At 42.0% G+C, this 25,910-nt stretch overlaps 1 protein-coding gene across 2 annotated transcripts in view; it reads left to right on the top strand.

Annotated features, from left to right (window-relative positions):
• LOC310854400 (vang-like protein 1) overlaps window positions 1–25,910 on the top strand; it is a 148,351-nt gene that overhangs the window by 105,497 nt on the left and 16,944 nt on the right. For both annotated transcript variants that reach the window (XM_083759026.1, XM_083759025.1), the window contains one exon: window positions 3,526–3,701. In XM_083759026.1, the coding sequence (XP_083615152.1) occupies window positions 3,526–3,701 (176 nt within the window). The remainder of the gene's footprint in view (window positions 1–3,525; window positions 3,702–25,910) is intronic.

Genomic DNA, 25,910 nt, shown 5'->3' with positions numbered 1-25,910 from the left:
ATTGGTGCACTTTATCGATATGAAACGGTTTATCTGAAAATCAACGTTTAACACTGGCCCGGTTGCTAGGCAACCCCCATACCCCCCACCACCAGGAAACGTGCGTGCCGGCTGTCTGGCGAAGCGGACGATCGTATTGTTGTTTTCACCAGAAAATACGTTCTATAAACGAGATAATCGGTTCTTTAGTTATGGGCTGTTGAATATAGCTTGTTTTGACCAATACTAGCCCAATCTGGGAAAGATAAATATATTTTTCTAAATCTGATAACGTGGAGGCAAAACGGCAGGCGACATTTTCACTTCCGGTTGTATCCGTCTCTACCTAATTCTGCACATTCGTCTATGGCCGCTCAATTAGCTAAACAATCTCAATAACAAGGTACAGATACAGTAAGGTAAACATCTTCACAGCCTTTAAAAGTTGTATTGTCGACTCGAGGGGGGTGAACGATTAATAACTATGGTTAGTGTTGCTATAGTGGCTAAAAAACACAACGACGCTCTGATGTAAAAAAAAAAAATCCATCTGCTAAAATATGTCCAGGAGAAGCCAAAATGCTCGCAGCTTTCCGGAGGAGTGCATCGTTCATGGGCCAACAGCGGGGTCGGGGTGGGTAACAGATTAGATTAGATTTCACTTTCATTTTTCATTGATCCCCTGGGGGGGGAAATACAAGTGTTAACAGTAGCTAAAAGGCAAGCGGTACAGTGCAGTAACACAAAGGTGCACGCCAAGCACATAGCGAGCCTACAGGAAAGGGATATTATCTCATAATCAATCACAATCATTGTACAGCAGCTGTGTTTCTTGTGTACAGTACAGTAGGTCAAGATGGGTTGTGACTTGTGGGTTACTTCTTATGGGTCGCTTTCCCTACAACTGTGCTGCTGTAACTGTAAAAGAAAAATGCATTTAATTATTTATAAGATAGTTTTTCAAAAGACTTTCAGGAATTTTTCAAAAATCATCTAAATAGCCATGCTCACAATTGTATTTAACCAGTAAAAACACATTGACTCTTTTACAAGTGGGAACTGGCCAAGAGGCAGAAATTAAATTACACTTCAATCGTATATGTCACATTATAGCAGCAAATAAAAACATCCATGATACACCTCAAAGTACCTAAAAAAATAAATACAACAAATCACCAAAGTGCTAATCTTTTAGTGGCAGGGCAAATACACAATGTACAAAATATAAACAAAAAATAACAAATATATATAGGCATTAACAAAGGCTAGTACATATCCAAACATGTGCAGGTGGTGGACTCTACAATCTAAGATTAATCCTTTTGAAACTTCCCAAAGGAACTTTCAAATCCCAACAATGCGTTGTGACTGACTGAGCCTCAGCAATAGGGCAAGGGAATCAGGGATACACCACACGTCTCAAGCTGAAAAGGCATCGGGAGCCGCTCTCTCATCGGTATTTATTCATATTCAGGCTTTTCTTTGTGATCAATTAAAAGAAAAAATGTGTTTTCAAAACAAAACAAACGGAAAAACACACACAAAACAGAACCGAACATGTACAGACAGTAGTTGTGAACACAGTATATGTCACACATTGGCCACGGGAACCGTCGGAGAGGAGAGGCCGGTGTTGTTTTTGGCAGTGTGTGAAACTGTGGGAGATAAATGTAGCTGTCGGTGTAACGCACTAAACATAGGTCTTAGTACACAATTAGGCTACATTTCTCATGTGTTTTTGGTGTCCTCGGCTGAAGTCATCAATATCCCGAGATCGCCTTTCAGTCAGAGCTCAGAGGGATGTTTGCGTTCCACAGCGGCTGTGTGATGTGTATTCGCTATAAGGTCATGTAATCTTGGTAATCCCGCTTTCCGTCGAGAATGCTCGAGGGAAACCTCATTGAAACAAACACTGACTCAATCGCACGCACACACACGCGTGCACGCACGCACACACACTGTATCTTATTTAGATAGCTTGAAGTCGTTTGAAATATAGCTAATTTATGGCATGCTCTACATCCGCTATCTTCCTGCCATTTTGGTCTGTGAGGAGAGTTTATAAAGGTTGTTTTGCATGGTGTCTGTGTAATGTTGGTCTGTGATCAATTCACAGATGCTGTAAATACTATATTGTGCCACTGGCGCGGTACAAAGTGAAGTTATTTTTTATCGTGACACACTCAATTTTATAGCTAAAATCTAAAATCGCACAGATTCTTTCCTGGTTTTAACCCATTTTGGGGCGGGAACCCCTTTTGGTGTTAGCATTATGTTACGCTTTAGCTATTGAAAAACAGCAGATCTACAAGCTCATAGCACGCCACCGAGTGACATAGAAACATAGCTTTTTCAGGATTTTGAAGACATTTTTAGAATCTGATCTCGGGTCAAAATGGGTAATAAAATAACCGATTTTATTGTGCGCACGCACGCACGCAAATCTGCTATTTTCACTAGTTGTCTCCACCAGGCCGAAGGCATGTGGGGAGAGTATGTTTTGCACTCCGTCCGTCCGTGTGTCCGTCCGTGTGTCCGTGTGTCCGTCCGTCCGTTAGCAGCTAATCTCGGCCACCGTTAACCCGGTCGATGCCAAATTTTGCACACACACTCCCTGGATGCCAATGATGAACCTCTGCCCCAAACTTTCCACAACGGCCTGTTATAGCGCCACCAGGAGGCCGCTTTGTGCAAAACAAGTTTTTGCACAGTACACCTACAGATTTTGTCCAAACATCACGCAAATTGGTACACAGTCTCTCTAGAGCCATTCAACGAAACGGGTCTTTCAGATTTCTCAGACTCCATCCTGATTGGTTAAGATTGGCTTCCAAAGTTCACAGGAGTGCTCAGTTTCAAACAAAATGCTGCAAATCATGAACACATCGCATGATTTCCTTGAAATTGTGCACCCACATTCCCACTAGGCAGAGGACGAAATGCCACATGAACAATTTCAACTCAGCCTCAAGGTGGCGCTATAACTGGCCGAAAGTGTTTTTACCTCTAACTGCACGAATCTGTGGATCACTTTGTATGCCAACTCCCTAGAGGCCAAGGAAAAACCTTTGTCTGGAATTTTTCACATCTGCTCTTTATAGCGCCACCAGGAGGCCCACATATGTAAAACACATTTTCTATTATTACTCCTTCAGATTTTATCCAAATTTCACGCAAATCGGTACACATGATCTCCATAGTCATGTGATCAACACAGGTTTGTTTGATTTCTCATATTCCAAAATGATTGGCCACGATTGGCTCCTACAGTTTTCAGGAGTAGCAAATGGCCACAACTCCTCACGAGTCAACGCAGCGTCCGATTGCGATGAAACTGTGCACGCATATTCCCACTAGGCTGAGGAAGAATCCTGGTGGAGACCTGTGCCGATTGGCACTTTATCTAGTTTGGGTCTAATTTCTCTTTTGGGTCACGGGCTAAAAGGTTTGTGAACCACCGCAGTCTACATTATGTGTTTCATCACCCCCCTCCCTCTCTTCCTTGCCCCCCCCTCCCCCGCCCCGCCCCGTCCCTCCCACCACCAGGACGAGAACTACCAGGGCATCGTCCAGTACGCCGTGTCTCTGGTGGACGCGCTCCTCTTCATCCACTACCTGGCCATCGTGCTGCTGGAGCTGCGCCAGCTGCAGCCCGCCTACTCTGTGGGCGTGACGCGCTCCACCGACGGGGAGTCGCGGCACTACAACCTGGGCCAGCTCAGGTGAGAGAGAGACGCACCGCATGTATCCCATTCTGACCTGAGATCAGATTCTAAAAATGTCCTCTACGTCCTGACAGTTTCATTATTAACCCATTCTGACCCGAGATCAGATTCTAAAAGTGTCTTAGGTTTTTCAAAAAATAGCAGACCTACAAGCTCGTATCGCGCCACTCGGTGGCGCGATATGAGCTTGTAGATCTGCTATTTTTCAATAGCTAAAGCACGACATGATGCTAACACCAAAATGGGTTCCCGTTCAGAATGGGCTAAAAATGTCTGTTTGAAAATGACAGTTTTCTGAAAAAGCCATGTCTCTATGTCAGTCGTTCTTCGATTTTTCAAGAATGGCAGACCTACAAGCTCGTAGCGCGCCACTCGGTGGCGCGCTACGAGCTCGTAGATCTGCTATTTTTAAATAGCTAAAGCATAACATACCCACCGCATATTATGTCTACCTACAAACATGTGTACGGCTGTGGCTCAGGAGGTAGAGCAGAGGTCGTCCAATGATCCCTGGGTCGGCGGTTCGAATCCCGGCTCCTCCTGTCCAAATGTCGAAGTGTCCTTGGGCAAGACACTGAAACCCCACGTTGCCTCCAATGCGTCTGTCGGTGTGAATGTGGGAAGTGAGGACGCTGGCGTCGACTGTTCGCCACTTCACCCTCCCAATGTATGAATGAATGACCCATTGTAAAGCGCCTTGAGCAAAGTGAAAAGTGCTATAAAAATGCCTATATGGTTGTGTAACCCTGGAGAGTTATGGCAGTCCTTGAAATGAAAATGTCTGAGAACCACTGCACACTAAATGGAACAAGAGCCTTAATTACTTTTAGTATCATCGGTACCTGTATGAAGGAAGTTGGGAAGCAGCCTGGAAGTAGGAAGAGTTATTCTGTGTGCATATAGAGCCCATTATTACATGCAGTAGTCGCCTGATTGTGATTCTTTTAGATCATCGCCTCAATCGTTTTCCATGTTGAGCAAAATTTCACGTATTTTCTATTTTCTAACCTTTTCGAAATGAGTGGAAATATCAGAGCTACAACTAAACAATAACTGTACAAGCACCCCGTTGTGAGCTTGTAGATCGGCTATTTCGATGGCCGAGACGGTGTGTTTTCAGTCTCCTTCCTATCTAGATCGGCGCCATGGTTGGATGGTCCCTCGCATTCACTCAGTATGAAAGTACATACAGTATGTGCTTGGTTTTCTATCTTGTACTGTAAGCCTGCCGCTATTAACGAGCAAGGGTGTGAATAATAATAGTAATAATAATAATAATTCACACCAAAAAGAAGGAGATGGGAGACAATTTACAATTTAGGCATTTAGCAGACGCTCTTAATCCAGAGCGACTTACAATAAGCAAGAACAAAAGCATGGGAATACATCACAAAAAAGCATTTATCATAAAACATGCGTAAGCTAAGAAAGTAACAGTGGAATATCTATATTATGAGACTATACATATAAACTATATATATATACTACTATGCTATACATATGTACTATGGCGTGCTATGACTATATACAATGCAATTATAGTGCTGTCTACATAACATGCTATAAGTCTGTATCAAATGCTATCTAAGTCTACATAAATGCTATCTAAGGGGGTATATAGGGTAAGTGCTATGGGCCATGATGGAGTCTGAAAAGGTGGGTTTTCAGACTACGGCGGAAGATTAGGAGTGATGCTGCAGTTCTGACTGCAATGGGAAGTGCATTCCACAGTTTTGGAGCCAGAAGGGAGAAGAGCTTGGGACGTGTGGAGCGTTGTCCCGGAGTTTTTAGTGAGGGTACTTCCAGTTTCCCTGCGTTAGCTGATCTGAGTGCGACGGTCAGAGCGAGGGAAACGGGATTAGAGGGGAGAAGAAGAAAGGAGAGTAGAGAGAGAAAGCGAAGCATTGGATGAATCACGTCTGAAAACTCAACGCGTTTGAACACGCTGATTAAAGAGTCGCTGCTTCCACTGCATCGTGTCATTGTGTTGCCCTGTTTATGTATTGTCCGCTTTGCCCTTGGTGTTGTAGTATTTTTTTCTTGTGTACAGCACTTTGTTTCAACTCTGTTGTGTTAAATGTGCTTTAGAAATAAAGTGGATTGGATTGGATTGGATTGGATTGGATTGAATGCACAGGGAAAGACAGACAGTGGAGAGAAGAGGCAATTCAGGAAAGTTTGTGTGTGCGTAGATACGTGTGTGTGTGTGGGTGTGCGTACTGCGTAGGTACGTGCGCACTTGACGTGGTTGTGACCTTGGCTTGTAGATGCAGGCTATTTCTGGTAGGCCTATTTGGCATACAGTATATATACTGTAGGGCTTAAGGGGTTAAACATGATAGCTTTGTTTGTTGTGGACGGCCGTCCTTTCTGGGTCAAGCACCGGATCAAACGACTGTTTATACTGTAATTATAATCCACATGGCCGTGTTTGTACTGTACGTCCACTCCAGGTGGGGTCACACTGCAGTGTAAAGGGATTACAGTGTGATATATTGTATAGTGGCTTTTCTAATACGGTATAGTTTTACCGAAGACTATCGAAACGGGGTCCGATAGCCTCCCTGCTTGGTACTGTACTCTGCATCAAGGCTTGGGTATTTACTCTATTACTCTGTGAAGCACTTTGAGCTTCATTTCATGTCATGAAAGGTGTTTATTATTAATATTATGTCCAGGGGGTGTACTTAATGTACATAATGGCTGCAGGATGTACTGTATACTTGTACATGAAACTGCCTCACACTATAGAAACAGGAGACAGGCCACACAGGGCTCTGCCCTATGGGTCCCACATGGCTCTGCCCTATGGGCCCCACAGGGCTCTGCCCTATGGGGCCCACATGGCTCTGCCCTATGGGTCCCACATGGCTCTGCCCTATGGGCCCCACATGGGTCTGCCCTATGGGCCCCACAGGGCTCTGCCCTATGGGTCCCACATGGCTCTGCCCTATGGGCCCCACATGGCTCTGCCCTATGGGCCCCACAGGGCTCTGCCCTATGGGCCCCACAGGGCTCTGCCCTATGGGCCACACATGGCTCTGCCCTATGGGCCCCACATGGCTCTGCCCTATGGGCCCCACAGGGCTCTGCCCTATGGGCCCCACAGGGCTCTGCCCTATGGGCCACACATGGCTCTGCCCTATGGGCCACACATGGCTCTGCCCTATGGGCCACACATGGCTCTGCCCTATGGGCCCCACATGGCTCTGCCCTATGGGCCCCACATGGCTCTGCCCTATGCCCTACATGGCTCTGCCCTATGGGCCCCACATGGCTCTGCCCTATGGCCCCACATGGCTCTGCCCTATGCCCCACATGGCTCTGCCCTATGGGTCCCACATGGCTCTGCCCTATGGGCCCCACATGGCTCTGCCCTATGGGCCCCACATGGCTCTGCCCTATGCCCCACATGGCTCTGCCCTATGGGCCCCACATGGCTCTGCCCTATGGGCCACACATGGCTCTGCCCTATGGGCCACACATGGCTCTGCCCTATGGGCCCCACATGGCTCTGCCCTATGGGCCCCACATGGCTCTGCCCTATGGGCCCCACATGGCTCTGCCCTATGGGCCCCACATGGCTCTGCCCTATGGGCCCCACATGGCTCTGCCCTATGGGCCACACATGGCTCTGCCCTATGGGCCCCACATGGCTCTGCCCTATGGGCCACACATGGCTCTGCCCTATGGGCCCCACAGGGCTCTGCCCTATGGGCCCCACATGGCTCTGCCCTATGGGCCCCACATGGCTCTGCCCTATGCCCCACATGGCTCTGCCCTATGGGCCCCACATGGCTCTGCCCTATGGGCCACACATGGCTCTGCCCTATGGGCCACACATGGCTCTGCCCTATGGGCCCCACATGGCTCTGCCCTATGGGCCCCACATGGCTCTGCCCTATGGGCCCCACATGGCTCTGCCCTATGGGCCCCACATGGCTCTGCCCTATGGGCCCCACATGGCTCTGCCCTATGGGCCACACATGGCTCTGCCCTATGGGCCCCACATGGCTCTGCCCTATGGGCCACACATGGCTCTGCCCTATGGGCCCCACAGGGCTCTGCCCTATGGGCCCCACATGGCTCTGCCCTATGGGCCCCACATGGCTCTGCCCTATGGGCCCCACATGGCTCTGCCCTATGGGCCCCACATGGCTCTGCCCTATGGGCCCCACATGGCTCTGCCCTATGGGCCACACATGGCTCTGCCCTATGGGCCCCACAGGGCTCTGCCCTATGGGCCACACATGGCTCTGCCCTATGGGCCACACATGGCTCTGCCCTATGGGGCACACATGGCTCTGCCCTATGGGCCCCACAGGGCTCTGCCCTATGGGCCACACATGGCTCTGCCCTATGGGCCCCACATGGCTCTGCCCTATGGGGCACAAATGGCTCTGCCCTATGGGCCCCACATGGCTCTGCCCTATGGGGCACAAATGGCTCTGCCCTATGGGCCCCACATGGCTCTGCCCTATGGGCCCCACATGGCTCTGCCCTATGGGCCCCACATGGCTCTGCCCTATGGGGCACAAATGGCTCTGTTCTATGGGTCCCACATGGCTCTGCCCTATGGGCCCCACATGGCTCTGCCCTATGGGCCACACATGGCTCTGCCCTATGGGCCCCACATGGCTCTGCCCTATGGGCCCCACATGGCTCTGCCCTATGGGCCCCACATGGCTCTGCCCTATGGGCCCCACATGGCTCTGCCCTATGGGCCCCACATGGCTCTGCCCTATGGGCCCCACATGGCTCTGCCCTATGGGCCCCACATGGCTCTGCCCTATGGGCCACAAATGGCTCTGCAAGGCTTACTATTCTAATCGTCCGACGACTGCGTAAAATGCGCTTCACAATGGGCTTCACGTTCGCCCATTCAAACGCGCTGTCTGTCTGCAACAGCGGCTACGCCATTATCACATTATATATGTGGTAGACATTAAAGCATTTCATTATCACATTATATATAATAATAAAATAATAATAATAAAACTTTATTTGTATAGCACCTTTCATGACATGAAATGCAGCTCAAAGTGCTTTACAGAACAATGGAGAATAAAAGAAAAGCAAGGCAACGACAAAAAACAAGCAGTAATGCAATACAGTGAGGACATGAATAACAAAAAAAAAAAAAAAAAAAAAAAAAGCAATTAAAAGCAATGTTGTAGAAGTGGGTCTTGAGCTGAGCTTTAAAAATGTCTACAGAGGCTGCCTGACGAAGGTACAATGGGAGCTTGTTCCATGCCGACGGCCCGTAGAAGCAAAAAGCTGCTTCCCCGTATTTTTTAGTTGCCATTTTTTTAGGCAAAGCGAGCAGGCCAGCAGTGGAAGACCTTAGGGGGCGGTTTGGGACATATTTAGGCAGGCAGTCATGTAGGTAGGAAGGTGCGAGACCATTGAGAGCTTTATAGACAAGTAAAATAATTTTAAAATCAATCCTAAAAACAACCGGAAGCCAGTGCAGTGATGCCAAAACTGTGCCAAAAATGTGGTGCACATTAAAACATTCCATTATCACATTATATATGTGGTGCACATTAAAGCATCTCATTATCACATTATATATGTGGTACACATTAAAGCATTTCATTATCACATTATATATGTGGTACACATTAAAGCATCTCATTATCACATTATATATGTGGTACACATTAAAGCATTCCATTATCACATTATATATGTGGTACACATTAAAGCATTCCATTATCACATTATATATGTGGTACACATTAAAGCATTCCATTATCACATTATATATGTGGTACACATTAAAGCATTCCATTATCACATTATATATGTGGTACACATTAAAGCATTCCATTATCACATTATATATGTGGTACACATTAAAGCATTCCATTATCACATTATATATGTGGTACACATTAAAGCATTCCATTATCACATTATATATGTGGTACACATTAAAGCATCTCATTATCACATTATATATGTGGTACACATTAAAGCATTCCATTATCACATTATATATGTGGTACACATTAAAGCATTCCATTATCACATTATATATGTGGTACACATTAAAGCATGTCATTATCACATTATATATGTGGTACACATTAAAGCATTCCATTATCACATTATATATGTGGTACACATTAAAGCATTCTATTATCACATTATATATGTGGTACACATTAAAGCATTCCATTATCACATTATATATGTGGTACACATTAAAGCATTCCATTATCACATTATATATGTGGTACACATTAAAGCATGTCATTATCACATTATATATGTGGTACACATTAAAGCATTCCATCATCACATTATATATGTGGTACACATTAAAGCATTCCATTATCACATTATATATGTGGTACACATTAAAGCATCTCATTATCACATTATATATGTGGTACACATTAAAGCATTCCATTATCACATTATATATGTGGTACACATTAAAGCATTCCATTATCACATTATATATGTGGTACACATTAAAGCATTCCATTATCACATTATATATGTGGTACACATTAAAGCATTCCATTATCACATTATATATGTGGTACACATTGAAGCATTCCATTATCACATTATATATGTGGTACACATTAAAGCATTCCATTATCACATTATATATGTGGTACACATTAAAGCATTCCATTATCACATTATATATGTGGTACACATTAAAGCATTCCATTATCACATTATATATGTGGTACACATTAAAGCATTCCATTATCACATTATATATGTGGTACACATTAAAGCATTCCATTATCACATTATATATGTGGTACACATTGAAGCATTCCATTATCACATTATATATGTGGTACACATTAAAGCATCTCATTATCACATTATATATGTGGTACACATTAAAGCATCTCATTATCACATTATATATGTGGTACACATTAAAGCATTTCATTATCACATTATATATGTGGTACACATTAAAGCATCTCATTATCACATTATATATGTGGTACACATTAAAGCATTCCATTATCACATTATATATGTGGTACACATTAAAGCATTCCATTATCACATTATATATGTGGTACACATTAAAGCATCTCATTATCACATTATATATGTGGTACACATTAAAGCATTCCATTATCACATTATATATGTGGTACACATTAAAGCATTTCATTATCACATTATATATGTGGTACACATTAAAGCATGTCATTATCACATTATATATGTGGTACACATTAAAGCATTCCATTATCACATTATATATGTGGTACACATTAAAGCATTCCATTATCACATTATATATGTGGTACACATTAAAGCATTCCATTATCACATTATATATGTGGTACACATTAAAGCATTCTATTATCACATTATATATGTGGTACACATTAAAGCATTCCATTATCACATTATATATGTGGTACACATTAAAGCATTCCATTATCACATTATATATGTGGTACACATTAAAGCATGTCATTATCACATTATATATGTGGTACACATTAAAGCATTCCATCATCACATTATATATGTGGTACACATTAAAGCATTCCATTATCACATTATATATGTGGTACACATTAAAGCATCTCATTATCACATTATATATGTGGTACACATTAAAGCATTCCATTATCACATTATATATGTGGTACACATTAAAGCATTCCATTATCACATTATATATGTGGTACACATTAAAGCATTCCATTATCACATTATATATGTGGTACACATTAAAGCATTCCATTATCACATTATATATGTGGTACACATTGAAGCATTCCATTATCACATTATATATGTGGTACACATTAAAGCATTCCATTATCACATTATATATGTGGTACACATTAAAGCATTCCATTATCACATTATATATGTGGTACACATTAAAGCATTCCATTATCACATTATATATGTGGTACACATTAAAGCATTCCATTATCACATTATATATGTGGTACACATTAAAGCATTCCATTATCACATTATATATGTGGTACACATTGAAGCATTCCATTATCACATTATATATGTGGTACACATTAAAGCATCTCATTATCACATTATATATGTGGTACACATTAAAGCATCTCATTATCACATTATATATGTGGTACACATTAAAGCATTTCATTATCACATTATATATGTGGTACACATTAAAGCATCTCATTATCACATTATATATGTGGTACACATTAAAGCATTCCATTATCACATTATATATGTGGTACACATTAAAGCATTCCATTATCACATTATATATGTGGTACACATTAAAGCATCTCATTATCACATTATATATGTGGTACACATTAAAGCATTCCATTATCACATTATATATGTGGTACACATTAAAGCATTTCATTATCACATTATATATGTGGTACACATTAAAGCATGTCATTATCACATTATATATGTGGTACACATTAAAGCATTCCATTATCACATTATATATGTGGTACACATTAAAGCATTCCATTATCACATTATATATGTGGTACACATTAAAGCATTCCATTATCACATTATATATGTGGTACACATTAAAGCATTCCATTATCACATTATATATGTGGTACACATTAAAGCATTCCATTATCACATTATATATGTGGTACACATTAAAGCATTCCATTATCACATTATATATGTGGTACACATTAAAGCATCTCATTATCACATTATATATGTGGTACACATTAAAGCATCTCATTATCACATTATATATGTGGTACACATTAAAGCATTTCATTATCACATTATATATGTGGTACACATTAAAGCATTCCATTATCACATTATATATGTGGTACACATTAAAGCATTCCATTATCACATTATATATGTGGTACACGTTAAAGCATCTCATTATCACATTATATATGTGGTACACATTAAAGCATTCCATTATCACATTATATATGTGGTACACATTAAAGCATTCCATTATCACATTATATATGTGGTACACATTAAAGCATTCCATTATCACATTATATATGTGGTACACATTAAAGCATCTCATTATCACATTATATATGTGGTAAACATTAAAGCATTCCATTATCACATTATATATGTGGTACACATTAAAGCATTCCATTATCACATTATATATGTGGTACACATTAAAGCATTCTATTATCACATTATATATGTGGTACACATTAAAGCATCTCATTATCACATTATATATGTGGTACACATTAAAGCATTCCATTATCACATTATATATGTGGTACACATTAAAGCATTCCATTATCACATTATATATGTGGTACACATTAAAGCATTCCATTATCACATTATATATGTGGTACACATTAAAGCATTCCATTATCACATTATATATGTGGTACACATTAAAGCATTTCATTATCACATTATATATGTGGTACACATTAAAGCATTCCATTATCACATTATATATGTGGTACACATTAAAGCATTTCATTATCACATTATATATGTGGTACACATTAAAGCATCTCATTATCACATTATATATGTGGTACACATTAAAGCATCTCATTATCACATTATATATGTGGTACACATTAAAGCATTCCATTATCACATTATATATGTGGTACACATTAAAGCATTCCATTATCACATTATATATGTGGTACACATTAAAGCATTCCATTATCACATTATATATGTGGTACACATTAAAGCATTCCATTATCACATTATATATGTGGTACACATTAAAGCATTCCATTATCACATTATATATGTGGTACACATTAAAGCATTCCATTATCACATTATATATGTGGTACACATTAAAGCATTCCATTATCACATTATATATGTGGTACACATTAAAGCATTCCATTATCACATTATATATGTGGTACACATTAAAGCATTCCATTATCACATTATATATGTGGTACACATTAAAGCATTCCATTATCACATTATATATGTGGTACACATTAAAGCATTCCATTATCACATTATATATGTGGTACACATTAAAGCATTTCATTATCACATTATATATGTGGTACACATTAAAGCATTCCATTATCACATTATATATGTGGTACACATTAAAGCATTTCATTATCACATTATATATGTGGTACACATTAAAGCATGCCATTATCACATTATATATGTGGTACACATTAAAGCATCCCATTATCACATATATGTGGTACACATTAAAGCATTTCATTATCACATTATATATGTGGTACACATTAAAGCATTCCATTATCACATTATATATGTGGTACACATTAAAGCGTTCCATTATCACATTATATATGTGGTACACATTAAAGCATTCCATTATCACATTATATATGTGGTGCACATTAAAGCATTCCATTATCACATTATATATGTGGTACACGTTAAAGCATTCCATTATCACATTATATATGTGATACACATTAAGGCATTCATTATCACATTATATATGTGGTACACATTAACAGTTTCCGTGCTTTGAATGGATTACTCCAGGTTAATGTCGCTGCCATATCGGACATACGCGACTTTTGTTTTATGTGTTTAATCCGCCGTAATGTAAACAAAAAAAAGAAAATTCTTCTTCGCCGCGGAGAAAGAGAGTAGGCGCATCTGTTGTGATAAAAAAAACGGAAATCGTCACATGCTGTGGGCTGCTAGGGCTTCTGGGAAATTGAGGCCAATGTAAACTAATGGGGTGCAACGCCTCATTGAGACCAGTCTTGTGTGCGTCTTCCGGGTGCACCAAGATGGTGGATGCTATACTCGGATCATAACAAACCAGGGGAGCTTTTTTTGCTGGATTTTCGCGGATTAAAAGCCCAAATAATTCAGCGTATGCTCTAAAGGTAATACAACAATCTCGGCAGTGAAGGGGGGTTGATTAAAAGTCCGATAAATCGTTTTCCGCAGTCAAACTGTTAAAGCATTCCATTATCACATTATATATGTGGTACATATTAAAGCATTCCATTATCACATTATATATGTGGTACACATTAAAGCATTCCATTATCACATTATATATATGGTACACATTAAAGCATTCCATTATCACATTATATATGTGGTACACATTAAAGCATTCCATTATCACATTATATATGTGGTACATATTAAAGCATTCCATTATCACATTATATATGTGGTACACATTAAAGCATTCCATTATCACATTATATATGTGGTACACATTAAAGCATTCCATTATCACATTATATATGTGGTACACATTAAAGCATTCCATTATCACATTATATATGTGGTACACATTAAAGCATTCCATTATCACATTATATATGTGGTACACATTAAAGCATTTCATTATCACATTATATATGTGGTACACATTAAAGCATTCCATTATCACATTATATATGTGGTACACATTAAAGCATCTCATTATCACATTATATATGTGGTACACATTAAAGCATCTCATTATCACATTATATATGTGGTACACATTAAAGCATTCCATTATCACATTATATATGTGGTACACATTAAAGCATTCCATTATCACATTATATATGTGGTACACATTAAAGCATTCCATTATCACATTATATATGTGGTACACATTAAAGCATCTCATTATCACATTATATATGTGGTACACATTAAAGCATTCCATTATCACATTATATATGTGGTACACATTAAAGCATTCCATTATCACATTATATATGTGGTACACATTAAAGCATCTCATTATAAAACATCTCAATCAACACGCATCTTTAACTTCAATGTGAAACGGGTGAGGCTGAGCGGATCGGAAGACACGGCGAACAACACAAAACAGCTGTTAAACATTCATTAACACCTGCCTCGAGAGAATACCAAACATCTGGCGGAGACGAGGCAAAGTAAGCGGTATATGTGGGAACCTGTGGAAAAGAAACGAGATGACCGGGGATCGCACTGACCTACAAATTAGAGACGGTTTGGACACATGTGGCGGCCGTAGCTTAGCGGGTGTAGAGGCCGGCTGGTGATCAGATGTGCGTTTCGCCTCCCCGCCTACACTACATGTCAGTGTATGGAAGTGTCTACTGAGCAAGACGCTCGACTCCTATTCATGCCCTACTTCGGCATACTACAGTAGGGGTGTAAAAAAAAATCGATTCGAATTAGAATCGCGATTCCCGTTATGAACGATTCAAAATCGATTCATAATTTCCAAAAATCGATTTATTTTTATTATTATTATTATTATTATTATTTTATTATTATTATTTTTTTTTAGATTTTATTTCTGGTTAGTTACAGGAGTTTTCACTACATGGTGTTTATAATATGAAATGTAAGCTCACCCTAACCCTCACCCTTACAGTAAACATCATGTCTTCAGTCATTTTCAAGTTAATCACATCAGTTGGCTGGAGTAGATTGTGATGAAATCCTATGTATTGAATCAAGAATCATTTTGAATAGAGAATACCGGTAGTTTCGAATCTGGAAAAAAAAACTTTTGAATAAAAATAAAAAAAACGTTTTTGGAGAATTGAGAATCGTAGAATCGAATAAATCGATTTTGAATCGAATCGTGACCCCAAGAATCGGAATCGAATCGTGGGACACCCAAAGATTCACAGCCCTATACTACAGTGTCCAAAAACTGTCCATCCATCCATACATCTTCAACCGCTTATCCGTAGTCGGGTCGCGGGGGGCAACAGCTCCACCAGAGAGCTCCCCAGACGTCCCTCTCCAGAGCAACATTAGTAACTTAACTTCCTCCTGGGGGGGATCACAAGACGTCCCAAAAGGCCAGTGAGTCGATGTGTTTCCTCCAATTGCGCCTTGGGGTCTTTTCCTCAGTGGGACGTGATCCTTGGTCTGCCCCGGGGTCTCTTCCCAGTGGGACGTGCCTCGAGGACCTCCCTATAGGGAGACGCCCGAGAGGCATACTATAAGGGTCCATTTGGTTCCTGGGGACCCCCTGGAACTCCCTCAAGGACCCCACTTTGGGTGGTTTAGATGCGGGGTGCCAGGTGCATGCGGTGAGCAGGGTGTGTGCGGTGTGGCGCACCAGGGATCCAGGGTTTGAGAACCAGTGGTTTCTACTCGGCTTACTATTGATCTCTTTGGGGAACTGGCGGGTCCTTTTCAACAGCTGTGATCTGTGCTGTGAGCCACTCGATAACCATGGTAGTGACACGCCTAATCTTCAACCCCACATTACGTTCTTTTCAATTCCTTATTATTCACACATCAAAGCCGCCTTCCAAAATACTGACTAGGAACTCACTTAAACTGGCACAGATCTGGTGGTACTTTCACTTTGATTTCACCACCACAGAAAGTGTGTGCGTGTGCGTGTGTGTGTGTGTGCGTGTGTGTGTGCGTGTGCGTGTGCGTGTGTGCGTGTGCGTGTGTGTGTGCGTGTGCGTGTGTGTGTGCGCGCATGGATGAGACTATGCACGTCTGTGTGTTTGTGTTTCTGTGTACTAACATGTACTTACTTACAGCACACAACAATGCATTATTCTATCTGTGTGTTTGCACGCGTGCACGAATGCATTACTGCATGCATGCGTATGTGTGCACGTGTGTGTGTGTGTGTGTGTGTGTGTGCAGGCTGCCTTGGGGGTGTTGTCTTGTGTTAAGTGCTGCTGCTCATCATGGCTGCTTGGCCAGCACACACACACACACACACACACACACACACACACACACACACACACACACACACACACACACGCACACACACAATGCTTGGCCAGCCAATAGCACGCTGGGCCGTCCGCCTGTGACTGTAAACAAACGACTAATTAGGCCTCCCTATAGGCCTGGCACACAGCATCTGGTCAGCCCATCACACACGCATACACACACACACACGTGCGTGCATACGAACGCACGCACGCACACATTGTAAGGGCCATATGTGCAGAGACCAAGTGCCATGTGCATGCATGTGTACACTATAGGGCTGGGCTGGGCTGGGCTGACTCCAAATCAATATTTCGATTATTTCATTAAAACTTTTGCCTCGATTACTATTAATGAACGATTATATATAAATAAAGGGAAAATAGCTGACCAACGTACAAGCTTTCGTCACATGCATATCAGTTTTGATATATTGTTGCTTAATTGCCCAGCCCTATACGCAGGCACGCACACACGCACGCACGCACGCACACACGCACGCACGCACGCACACACTCAGACACGAGAGGGGGGTTGTTGTAGTACGTTTCCGGCCAGCCAGCCAGCCTCCCATGCCCCTCCCCCTCTCCATTAGCGGTGCTGACGTTCCAGTATTTCTGGATGCCCTGTCCCACTGGTGGAAAAAAGTACTCGTATTTGTTTTACGTACGGTACATGTAAAAGTATCAATGCTGCAATATAGAAATACTCCCGTTACAATCCGTAATTCAAAGTACAAATTACGAAAGTACAAAAGCTTTGGCTTCAAAATGTATTTAAAGTAAAAAGTACTCGTTGTGCAGAATGTACCATTTCAAGTTTTCACTTTTTTAGAAAATAGCCGATCTCACAATGCGTCGCATCATGACGCATTTGTGAGCTTGTAGATGTATATATATATATATAGGCCTGAAGTGGTTAATGTATGTTTTGTAACAATAATCAATCTGCAAAGTAACTAGTAACTACAGTTTTCAAATAATTGAATACAATACAATAGTACAATATTTGGATCCGAAATGTAGTGGAGTATAAGTACCAATACCTCAAAACTGTACTCGAGTACAGTTCTAAAGTAAATGTACTTAGTTACTTTCCACCACTGGCCTTATCAGAGCAGAGATCGTGGTCCCCCAGTGCCAGAGTCTGTGTTCTGCCTCCCATTTGATGCCAATCTGTGCCCCCCCTTATTGTCTGTTGCCAGGTAAAGTAATAAAGAGCATACTGCATGGACAGTTTTGAGTGGAGAATTATGATGATATGCCATTAGGATGTATACGCGCTGCATTGTCTGGCGTCCAGCCGTCGGGGAGGAGAGAAGACATGGAGTGGACTGTGTGGACCAGTATTGACACATCCTCCCAGAGTCTGTGTTTTCTGCCTCCCCTTTGATGCCAATCTGTGGGCAAATGGAAGCCTCGTCTTTTAGCTCTTGCCCGAGCAGATGAGTTGATTAACCCATTCTGAACGAGCACCCATTTTGGTGTCGGCGTCATGTTATGCTTTAGCTATTTAAAAATAGCAGATCTACAAGCTCATATCGCGCCACCGAGTGGCGCGATACGAGCTTGTAGGTCTGCTATTTTTTTTTTAAATCGAAGAACGGCTGACATTTTTTAGAATCTGATCTCAGGTCAGAATGGGTTCATCAGACCAGTGTGTGTCCTAGTGGAAACCTCGTATGAATCTGATCTCAGGTCAGAATGGGTTAAAGAATACTACATTACGAGTCACAGCGGTGGCCAGAAGAAAGTTGTGGCATTGGTGGGGCAACAATACCTTTCATGCCGCGAGCCGCCCAGTGCAAAACGTCTACTTTTCACTAGACCCCGGCCGATGTTTAGGTCCCGATGTTAAAGCTTCCTAGTGCGCTGAAACGTATCCCGCCAAAAACGTAGTAACCGTAGACGAGCTTTCGTCTAGCAGCCCACCAGAACCGTAGCCTACGTTTTCTAGGCTTTATATATTCTTTTATCCATGTTTTGATCGGATCGCATCGATAGCTCTCTCCCGTTAAGCAGTGGTTGCGGCCATTTTGAAGATGTGTGCAAAAAACAAGGTTTTTTTCAACGGCCGACAGCAGGAGGCGCTGTGATACTCGCGGTGGGGTTTTTTTCTGCACCGAGCGAGAGGACAACGACCGGTCAAGACACCACACACAGCATTACGTCATCGTAACATCCGGCTACGGATCGATATTTCTCTCTTCAAAATAAGGGCTGAAAGGGGAAAAACCTTGACAATGTGTGATAAATAGATTCATTAATGCTGACGGGGAATAAAAAGTTCTTCATGTTGTGGGTGGGTTGAGAGTTGAACAACCATTTCCCAAACCCTCCCACCTTCCAGAATCATCGGTAGAGATTTCTATAGCTTCTAACGTCAGAATCTGTCTCCTAGTTTTGTATGCTGTTGAGCTTTTGTGGCACTATGTTTAACCTTGCATACCTTCTACACAGTAATCACTCACATACACACACACACACACACACACACACACACACACACACACACAACACACGTGCGCACGTGTGCACAGAAAGAGAGAGAGAGAACCTGCTTGGTCTACTCTAGACCACTCTCTCTGGCGATTTAATTCATACTTGTCTGGCTCTCCCAAGTACGCTCATGTTGTTTAATAATTGATCAAAGCCATGAGGTGGCAGAAACTGACACAGCACTTAAAACCTATAGCTGCCACTGCTTAGACTGCTATGAAACAATGGCCCTGGTTACAGCACACTGATTACTTAAAATGCGAGACAAGTTTTCCCCCGGGCCAAGTGCCAAGCTTATGTGGTTTCTTTAGAATGCTGTCAGTGTCTAGTCACAGTACCACTTCCCCCCTCCTCCTGTTGTTGAATAACTGGCCCGACTGTAAAGTCTGCGTTCCTGCAGCACAGTATGTGCTATCTCATGGCGTTGTGCCAGTCTTAAAGCACCATACCAGCAGTGGTGGAAAGTAACTTAAGTACATTCATTTTTTTAAGTACTGTACACAGTTTTGAGTCATTTGTACTTTACCTGAGTATTTCCAATTTCCACTAGTACTTTTACTTCTACTCCACTACATCTGTCTTTTTCCTTTTACGTTTTCTCCAGAGTGATTAAAACATCACGTGACTTGTACATGAACTGAGTCAATGTTGGTTAAAAATAGAAGAATCAGTCAGTGGCTCTTACTGTATAGAGGGGTGCTCTTTTGTGATACAGGTAGGATAATAGACACAAAAAAGGCCTAATACCCAAAAGGTGTAAATTGCAGACTTGCAAAGAAAAAACAGGATTCCTAGGCACTCAATGTTTGCCTGTTTTTGTCTGCCGAATGTTCATCTATTATGACTTATGACTCATGGTTAAGCGCTTAATGACTGTTTGACTGTGGCTGACTCTCGCTTTGTCTTTGTTTTGTTGTCCCAAAGTGGACATCATGTGAGTCTGTAATTGAACAGATTGTGTGAAGGCGCGTGCATGTTTCTTCTAATCCCCGAGGAACGTCAAAGCCATTATGGCTTTGAAATGAATCTAGGGCTGTTTGTATTTATATTCTAGTATATATTTTTTTTTACCTTTTATTGTTGAGTGTTAATGATTCAACTATTCCTTGTACAGCATTTGGTCAACTTTTCTTGTAAACGTGCTCTGTAAGTAAACTGACTTGACTAATTAATTTAGTATGGGACACTATTCATTTTACAAATAAAGAAAATCAAACTACACCAATGGCCTCAAGAGTTAAACCCTTAATAGTCAACTGCTTATACTTTAAGACAAAATATAACATTCTGAAGAACAAAGTTGCCATTAGGATGGTGTAATTTAAAAATAAAAAATGTCACCTTAGTATAGATGGAAGAAAGGAGCGGGGCAGATCAATTAAGTACACGGTTTAATAAAACCTTTTCACTTGACTTCATACTTTTAGAGTCGGCAGCGTTCAAGGTGTTCTTTACTGTTACGTCTACGTGTACAGGTACATAAGAATAACATTTATTTTGTTCTCAGACACTAGCATCAGTAATAATAACGGCATACTGTACATGAATACAACAATATGGAAAGGTTCTGAGACCTTTGTCCCCCGTGGCCAATTTCTGTCGCCTCACCCCAGGCACGTGCAGAGAGTGTTCGAAAGGCAGGGGCTGTGAAATCCCATGCATAAGAGGGCACTTTTGGCCCGAAAATAGCAGATCTACAAGCTCACAACGCGTCGCAGCGCGACGCGTTGAGATCTTGTAGATCAGCTATTGTCGGAGCGCAACCCTGCACTCTTCATCTACCGGAGATGCGGAGATGTGACGACATGGATTTCGAAACAAATCAGTTCAATGCAAAAATGCTGCGTTCAAGTTCAGAAGACGAGTTCAGGAAAAAAAAACGATTCTCCTGAATGCTGCCTTCCGGTATATGGCATGCAAAGGAGAGGAAGGTCATTTTTTGCATTTCTTTCACCATGTAGTAAACGCTGCATTCGTGGTCTGGAGAGGGCAGTTGTTTTACATACGGGGGAAAGGGGCAAGGGGCTGAAGCCCCCCTTTTGATGTCTATGTGTGCACGTCCCTGTCTGGTGGGGAGGAGGGAAGTGCCCTTGTCCCGTGGCCAATTTCTGTCACCCTCACCCAGCAGCACGTCTGTCTGCCGGAGGGAGGGAGCGAGGGAGGGAGGGAGGGCAGACTACAAGGGCCCCAGAGGTCAGTGCCCCTGCCAGAACCCTCTTGAGTGTGGCCTTTCATGGCCAGGACAGAGGTGGTGCTGTACATCTCCGCGGGGAAATGGGAAGCACATGGGCTCCATGGCGGCCGCCGGGCTAACATGAGCTGTTGTTGGGCGTATATCAAGTTATAGCCGGGGCCGCGTGGCGCCTCCAAAAGGATGACACTGCTGGCCACACATTCGTATTATTATCACTATTATTATTATTATCGTCTTAAAGAGTTCAAAACTTTGTATCCCGATTCAGATTTTTGGGGTTAGGTTGAAACCCCCCTAAAAAAAACCCATGCAGGACTCCTGTGGGCCTGGAGATCGGAAAGATTCCCGGTTCAACCCCCCGACTCCGGTGTATCCGAGAGCAAGGCATTTGAACTCCGTTCACTCCTCACTAATTGGTTCCAATGTGCTTGGGCCAATGAAACGTTCCCCTCTTTCCACCCTAACTGCGTTTGCAAGGACCATGGGCCGCATTCACAACCCCTTTGATTTGATTTGACGTCTTCATTGACAATGATTATAATGCACAAAACACACAACTACACCCAACTGTCAAAGGGACAGACAGACACGAGCCTAGTATTTCAAACTGCGGCGCCGCGGCGTGGGGCGTGTATAAACTGCGAGGGTTGTGTGGTTGATATGTAGCAATTATATGCCACATGGGAGGGGGTGCAGAGAGGGAGCCAATAGAATAAAATAGAAGCAATGACAAATCCATTTAAATATAGCCTAATCAAATACCCCAAATTGCCCCCTTGAAAAGCAATGACTTTGCGAAAAAGACGAATGAATGACCTCCTGCTTTTTATCCGTGCGAGGACTTGTGGTCCTCGCAAGGATAGTGGAATGTCCGCGGCACACACACACACACACACACACACACACACGTGCACATTTCGTCACGCTGTTACACATGTCCAAAATCCACGCAGGCCGACAGCACGCGTTAAAAGGAGGCAGTGAAGTGGGAGCAGTGTTTAGCAGCGGTGGGGCGTTGGCCGCGGTGCGCGGCAGCGGGCAACAGCTGTCAACATCTGCTGGGCTGCTGTCACACGGCCAAAGCGCAGGTCACAGGGACATGGCAGTGTCATCAACACGCAATAGGGGCGAAGGAAGCCATAATAAGGGTCCACTTGGTTACATTTGTACATTCTCAGAGTTATGCATCAACACTGAAGATTTTACATTCGGCCGGCTTGTAAGACCTTTTTTTTTTTCTTTTCTTTTTACATACTGTATTTTGTCAAATACACACACAAAAAATAAACAAGGGGACATGGGTGGAATCGAGAAGGGATCATCTTGAGTCCGTAGACAGTCCGTAATTGTATTGTATATAGTCATAGCACGCCATAGTACATATGTATAGCATAGTAGTAAATATGTATAGTTTATATGTATAGTGTATGTATAGTTTCATTATATAGATATTCCACTGTTACTTTCTTAGCTTACGCATGTTTCATGATAAATGCTTTTATGTGATGTATTCCCATGCTTTTGTTCTTGCTTAAATGTAAGTCGCTCTGGATTAAGAGCGTCTGCTAAATGCCTAAATTGTAAATTGTAAATTGAGTCCAATAGTGAAAGATGCACAGTTGCAACATAGCATCCACATATACAGAACATAATACTCAACTATTGTCAAGCACTGCCAGGAATGGCATCGACATTCTTTGGAACTTTGGAACTGTCTTCTGTCCGTCATGACGGACAGAATATTCAGACAGAAATCTGTCTGAATATCCTATTCCCAGTTTGTAAGACCTTTCTTTATACCATATAAACCCTTGTGTCTCTATTCCGGGCATGTGATGTCATGATATAAGTGAAGACATAAAATAGCAGATCTACAAGCTCATAACTTGGTATAGAGGGTGAAAAAGGAGGTATAGTCTTAAGTGGCCTAACCAGTTGCCTTCACAACTCGCACGAAAAGAGAGGCGTGAGGCGACCCTGACAGTTTTTTGAAATGTTTTAGATTTTAAATATTGCTTTATTTGTTTGATTGGAGGATCCCTGAGGATTTTGTTTGTTTGTTTTGCTGCATGAAAACTAGTTAAATTTAAGCATTATACATTCTAATATCCCTTTACAAAGCATCTATTCCCAAATCCTGCCAAACCTTTTGCTCATTAACCCATTCTGTCAGCATCATGTTATGCTTTAGCTATTTAAAAATAGCAGATCTACAAGCTCATATCGCGCCACCGAGTGGCGCGATACGAGCTTGTAGGTCTGCTATTTTTGAAAAATCGAAGAGCGACTGACATTTTTAGAATCTGATCTCAGGTCAGAATGGGTTCAGTAAGTCTCTCTGTACCACCATCCTGGTCAATTGTGTGACACAGACAGACAGACAGACAGACAGACAGACAGACAGACAGACAGATTTATGTGGTGTAACATGTGAAAACACCTCTCCTTGTGTAATATTGGTTTTGGTGGAGGTGTGTTCCAGCAGACAAGACATGGCATGCATGTCAGTGTGATCGTCATAGGAGACTGGGCATGCAGTAGAGACTGCAGATGTTTCTCCTGCTGCCCTGGGTGTCTTTTTTTTCTCTCGTTTCCTTCAGATTGCAGCAATCTTTAGTACTCTACTTTGTTTATGATCGGAATTTTGTGTATTTTCGACATCGTACTGTCAGAGATGGGCAGTATTTGAAATACATGTATTTGAAATACGTATTTGAAATACTTTTTTGTATTTTGTAATTTGTATTTCGCTGAGATGGAAGAAATTAGATGTATTTTGTATTTAGATACATTTTTTGACCCAGTATTTGTATTTTGTATCAAAATACATTTTCAATATATTTTGCCCATCAGAGATGGGCAGTATTTGAAATACATGTATTTGAAATACGTATTTGAAATACTTTTTTGTATTTTGTAATTTGTATTTCGATGGGGATGGAAGATGTATTTTGTATTTTGTATTTAGATACATTTTTGACCCAGTATTTGTATTTTGTATCAAAATACATTTTCAATGTATTTTGCACATCTCTGCGTACTGCAAAATCTGCATTGGTCGCTGTGGTAATGACGCAAGCACAGGCGTTACTGTATATCCATGCCATGGTGTCACTCGCCGAAATTCAATAACTACAATAAGCTTGTGAGCTTGTATATAATCTAATTCCTGAACGCATAACAGGGACTATGTATATACCCATTACCCATTCGGCTATTGCCCCCCAACAGAACCGAAGGACAGGGTCTCGTTTTGCAAGCTTAGGGAAAGCTGGCTTTTTGCCAACAGCAAAGATCTTGCTCCCCTCTACCCAACCAAGGACGAGGTGGACCCTAGCACTGCTACACTCCCCCACAACCCCCTGGGGACCCTGCAGTGACATCCAGTCCTTAGCCCATTCTGACCTGAGATCAGATTCATATGAGGTTTCCACTGGACACACACTGGTCTGATGAACCCATTCTGACCTGAGATCAGATTCTAAAAATGTCAGTCGTTCTTCGATTATTCAAAAATAGCAGACCTACAAGCTCGTATCGCGCCACTCGGTGGCGCGATATGAGCTTGTAGATCTGCTATTTTTCAATAGCTAAAGCATAACATGATGCCAACACCAAAATGGGTGCCCGGTCAGAATGGGTTTAGACATGTGACAACGTGGAGCAGCATCTCATAGTCTTTGACAAATTGAAAACACACAGTTCAACGGTGGAGTCAAGTTCGGGGCAGTTAGTATAGCCTCGGAATGCAAGGAACAACAAGGACCACTGACACATTATACTCTGGGGAAATGCCCAGGTTAAAATACTGTATACGTTAATGTAAAAATGTCCCATAATATACTGTTGGGTGGGCCG

This window comes from Protomyctophum parallelum (genome assembly GCF_964188405.1).
Source record: "Protomyctophum parallelum genome assembly, chromosome: 23".
In the NCBI taxonomy this organism is placed as follows: Eukaryota; Metazoa; Chordata; class Actinopteri; order Myctophiformes; family Myctophidae; genus Protomyctophum; species Protomyctophum parallelum.
The sequence above is the reverse complement of the archived record's forward strand: the minus strand, read 5'-3'. Positions and strand labels throughout refer to the sequence as shown.